The sequence below is a fragment of the Octodon degus genome, unplaced genomic scaffold (assembly GCF_000260255.1).
Source record: "Octodon degus isolate 3935 unplaced genomic scaffold, OctDeg1.0 scaffold00026, whole genome shotgun sequence".
Taxonomy (NCBI): domain Eukaryota; kingdom Metazoa; phylum Chordata; class Mammalia; order Rodentia; family Octodontidae; genus Octodon; species Octodon degus.
In genome coordinates, this window is record NW_004524602.1 from 4,738,892 (window position 1) to 4,743,632 (window position 4,741).

At 44.5% G+C, this 4,741-nt stretch overlaps 1 protein-coding gene across 1 annotated transcript in view; it reads right to left on the minus strand.

Annotated features, from left to right (window-relative positions):
• The window catches only part of Bbs4 (Bardet-Biedl syndrome 4), a 29,871-nt gene that overhangs the window by 20,178 nt on the left and 4,952 nt on the right, over positions 1-4,741 (minus strand). The window contains exon 2 of the mRNA XM_023712569.1: positions 2,476-2,527. Coding sequence (XP_023568337.1) covers positions 2,476-2,527 — 52 coding nt within the window. The remainder of the gene's footprint in view (positions 1-2,475; positions 2,528-4,741) is intronic.

The following is a 4,741-nucleotide window of genomic DNA, read 5'->3' on the forward strand; positions in this document are numbered from 1 at the left end:
GTGTGTGTGTGGCCAGCTCAGCCCACCAGGGGGCAGGGCTGGCTGGCATGTGGTGCTGGGGGATTGAACCGCAGTCCCTGTGCTTTGCTTAGCTAAGCTTGTTCTAAATAGGTGCTTTAGACCACTGAGCCATCTCACCAGCCCACCTCCATATTTTTAACGGAATAGTTAATGCTTTTTTTTTTTCTTTTAAATTTTTTGACCAGTTCTGTATGCTTAATATCTGGTAATATGAACAACTAATCTGAAGACACCAACGTGCAATGTAACCACCACTGTCGAATTCCTGTCATCTGGTTTAGTGAAATTCTGTATCGTTTCTGTTTTTCATTCTCTTCAAAAAAAATTAAATGAATAAATGAGTAACTATTTTAAAAAGGTAACGCGTCACGACCACCTGGTGGTTACTCCAGGAATACAAGGCTGGGACAATATTCCAAGGGTCAGTTGGTGTATTTCACCACAGCAACAGGGAATTACCATCTGTGGAGGGCAGGCATCCGCCCTGCCCAGCCCCACTGTGGCCACTGTGCCAGGCACGAAGGATCCCGAGCTATGCGATGCACCCCAAAATTCGTAAGACAGAAGATGTGCACGTGAGAACGACCCTCCACGTAACGGTCCTGCCAGCCCCAGTGTCGCGAGCCCACCACTCTGAACTGCAGGTAGGGACCCATGCCAAGCGCCACCTGACCCAGGGAAGTATGGCAAAGGAGTTCTAAATGTCCCACATTAAGAAAAAAAGAAAAAGGCTGAGGAAACTAGAAATAAACTGTTCAGTTCAGCAGCAGGAAGCACTCTACACCTCACTCCCGTCTGCTCTCTAGGTTCTGAAGACAGCCGAGTCCCCGAGGGAGGAAGCCAGGCCCTCTTCACCTCTGCACTCCCAGTGCCTGCTCCTGGTTCGAGACCAAGGTAAGTTCTCAAGCGGAGGAGGGCCTCCAGAGCTACAAAAGCTAAATTTAATATTTTTTTCCATGATTTTATTGAGAAACAAATAGCAATGAGACAGTTTCAAACCAAATTGGTAGGACAGTTTCAATAATTAACACAAGCTAAATTTAATATTGAGAAATCAGACAGTGGCTGCTCTGGGACGGGGACAGGAAGAACTGACGGGAAGGGCTGGGAATCAGCTCGGGGAAGACCGCGAGCAGCGCGAAGCCCTGCGCTCTGCGCCCACACCAAAGAGGAGGAGGAGGAGGGGACCCAGTGGGAAGCTGCAGCCCACAGCAAGCCCAGCAAGAGCTCATGGTGCTAAAGCGAACAACTGTGCACCTCGGGGGCCAGGGAGATGGCTCAGTAGAGTAAGTGCTTGCCTGGCCAGCGCAAGGGCCTCAGTTCGATCCCTGGTTCCACCAAAAAATAAAATAAAGGGAAAGGGGCTTTATTATAGGGCCAGGGAGATGGCTCAGTAGAATAAGCGTTTGCCTGGCAAGGACCTGAGTTCAATCCCAAGTTCCACCAAAAAAAAAACCCAGCTCCACACCTCATTAGCCTGAGCTGACTCGGACTAAACTCCTCCTTTTTTTTTTTCTTTTTTTACTGACTTGTGAGTGAGGTGATTGTTTAGAATTATGGATTGAATTATAAAGAGCTTTTCACATTTAAAAAAAAAAGGGTTAGGGTTAGGGTTAGGGTTAGGGTTAGGGTTAGCAGGTCCTCCTCTGGACCTGCTGCCAATGGAACTACAGGACTAAACTCTAGAAAAAGGGTAGGATGAACGCTGAAGAGACAATCACAAGGCCGTGACAGATACCAAAGTGAAACCAGGTGTGGTGGCATACTCCCACAATCCCCAGCATTCAGGAAGCTGAGGCTGGAGGGCTGCCATGAGTTCGAGGCCAACCTAGACTAACGACCCTGTCTCAAAATAAAACACAAAATGATTCTTATATCCAGATATGGTCTTAGGCATATTAGCAACCATAACAGATAATGTCAGAATTACATCTGAAAGTAGACATGTATAGCTCTTCCAGTAAAAGATATATTCCTGACAAATACCCCGTAAAGTACATTTCTGAAAGGAAATCAGAATTAATCATTAAACTCCACTTAAGCACATTTACGGCCAGGCATGGTATGGTAGTGCACGCCTGTAATCCCAGCACTCAGGAGGCTGAAGCAGGCTCCATAGTGAGTTCAAGACCAGGCTGGGCTGCACAGTGAGACGCTGTCTCAAAAAAGACAAAAAAGGCCCGGGGAGATGGCTCAGTAGAATAAGTGCTAAGAGCCTGAGTTCAATCCCCGGTTCCGCAAAAAAAAAAAAGAGACGAAAAAGGGTTTTCAGGTCAGTATTATGTAACCCCATAAAAGCTAGACACAGAGTAACATCTGCACTAGTACTATCTTTCCGAACACTCACATTTTTAAAAGCTCTAATACATATACAATTGAAAAACACACACAAAGGATCAAGGAAACAGAAAAATCTGGGCAAATATACACATTGCAACAACACCGCATACAGACCTTTTTTCTTGCTGGCTTTCTGAGATTCAGCAGAGGCAGGAAACTGAGTTCTCTGAAATGACAGTTGTGGTCTATGAAATCACGCGTACTGCTTGTGGCTTAAAGATACATTCAAATAATCAGAATGACTATCAATCACACCATTAGTCCATTAAGTGCGTACGAGTACAAACAATTATCTTAGTATCATTTAAAAAACAAATGCCACATATACCTTTGCTACTGAAACTACTACTAATATAGAATATATATTCAAAGTAAATATCTAGGGGCTGGAGGTTTAGCTCCGTGGGGCGGTGCCTGCCTGGTAAGCATAAGGCCCTGAGTTGGGGGGGGAGGGGAGGGGAGGGGAAGGGGAGGGAAGGAGGGAGGATGTGCATTTATACTGTACAAAAATTATAATGTATCATGTATGGATTGTTATAAGAGCACTAAGTCCTTAAGCATTTAGTATTAATATTGCACTTAATGCTGTGCTTTTCAGCAGAAAAGTAATCCCTGTCTGATAAAGGCAGATATATGTCACCTACAGAGACAGTGTCTAGCAGTCAATTCTAGGAGTTAGACAGTACACTACCTTACCTGAAAACTTCTAGGTAGATTTTTATACTAACATCCTATTTTATATAGGATAAATTTAAAATATAAAACAATGGCTGGAATTTTTCTAGAAGTAAAAGGTGACACTAATTCTTAAAGTCTGGCTATACAACAAACCCTAAGCAGTAAAATGGGAATGAACACATACTTAATACAGCATAGGGAACTTAAGACACGCTTAAGGACCAGCCAAGTAGCTCAGCGGATTAAAGCGCCTAGTAGCAGGCCCATGGAACAGGGGTTCGATCCCCAGGTCTGCCGTGCCAGCCCCACCCTGGAGTACACTGAGATGGCAATTGAGACTGGCCGTGGTGGCACTAGGCGTGGTAGCACGCACCTGTAATCCCAGCTCTTAGGAGGCTGTAAACAGGCAGATCACTACGAGTCTGACCTAGTAGTGAGACCCTGAACACCCTGTAGACCCTTCCCTAAAAATAAAAAAAAAAAAAAAAAGACAGCATTGGAGCCAGGTGTGGGTGGCGCACACACAGTGCACCTATAATCCCAGCACTTGGGAGACTGAGGCAGGAGGACCACTGCAAGTTCAAGACCAGCCTGGGCTACAAAGTGAGCTCAAGGCCAGCCCGAACTGCATAGTGAGACCCTGTCTCAGAAAGACAAAAAAAAAAAAAAAAGACAGTAAGCGGTGCCAGGCATGGTCGCACACACCTATAATTCCATCACTGAGGAGGCTGAGGCAGGAGGACCACTGTGACTTTGAGGCTAGCCATTACATGAAACAAATATCCACAGGGACCAGAGGTCAGAAAACTAAGACCTACAAGTCAAACATCACACGTGTGTGTGTGTGTGTGTGTGTGTGTGTGTCTTGTTTTTTTGAGACTGGGTCTCACTATGTAGTTCATGTTGACCTTAATTCACTATGGAGCCCAGGCTGGCCTTGACCTTCCAAATCTCCAACATCAACCTCCGGAGCGCTAGAATTACAAGTGTTCACCACCACACCTGGCAAAAAAAATTTCTAATAATATTTATCAAATATGAGAATTATATAAAAGTCAAATTTTCAGTATCTACAAATAAAATGTTATCAAAACACAGCCATGCATATGTTTATGTATTGCATATGGGTGCTTTTGTATTACAACAGGATTCACTAGTTACTAAAGACTGCGTAGGCCACAAAGCCAAAAATATTTACTGTCTGAACTTTTACAAAAGAGAAAAAAAGTCTGGCAATCGTGACCTACACACTTACACCTGTGAAAACTAACTTCCAAGAACAAAATCAACCTGGTAAGCATGAGAGTTCAATTTCTGGTTAAAAAGAAAGTAAAAGCCAGCCAGGAGGGGTGGCACATGCCTGTAATCCCAACACTTGGGAGGCTGAGGCAGGAGGATCGTTGCAAGGTCGAGACCAGCCTGGGCTACATAGTGAGCTCAAAGCCAGTCTGAACTGCATGGTAAGACCATCTCAAAAAGACAAACAATAAAAAATAAATAAAAGACCCTCAGATTTTGAAATTTTAGACTCACTGAGAATTTTACAGTCCCTCTACTATGCAGATTTTTTAAGTACGGACTGCACATTCAATACATACAGTATCGGGCTGGTGAGATGGCTCAGTGGTCTAAAGCACCTACTTAGAACAAGCTTAGCAAAGCACAGGGACCGCGGTTCAATCCCCCAGCACCACATGCCAGC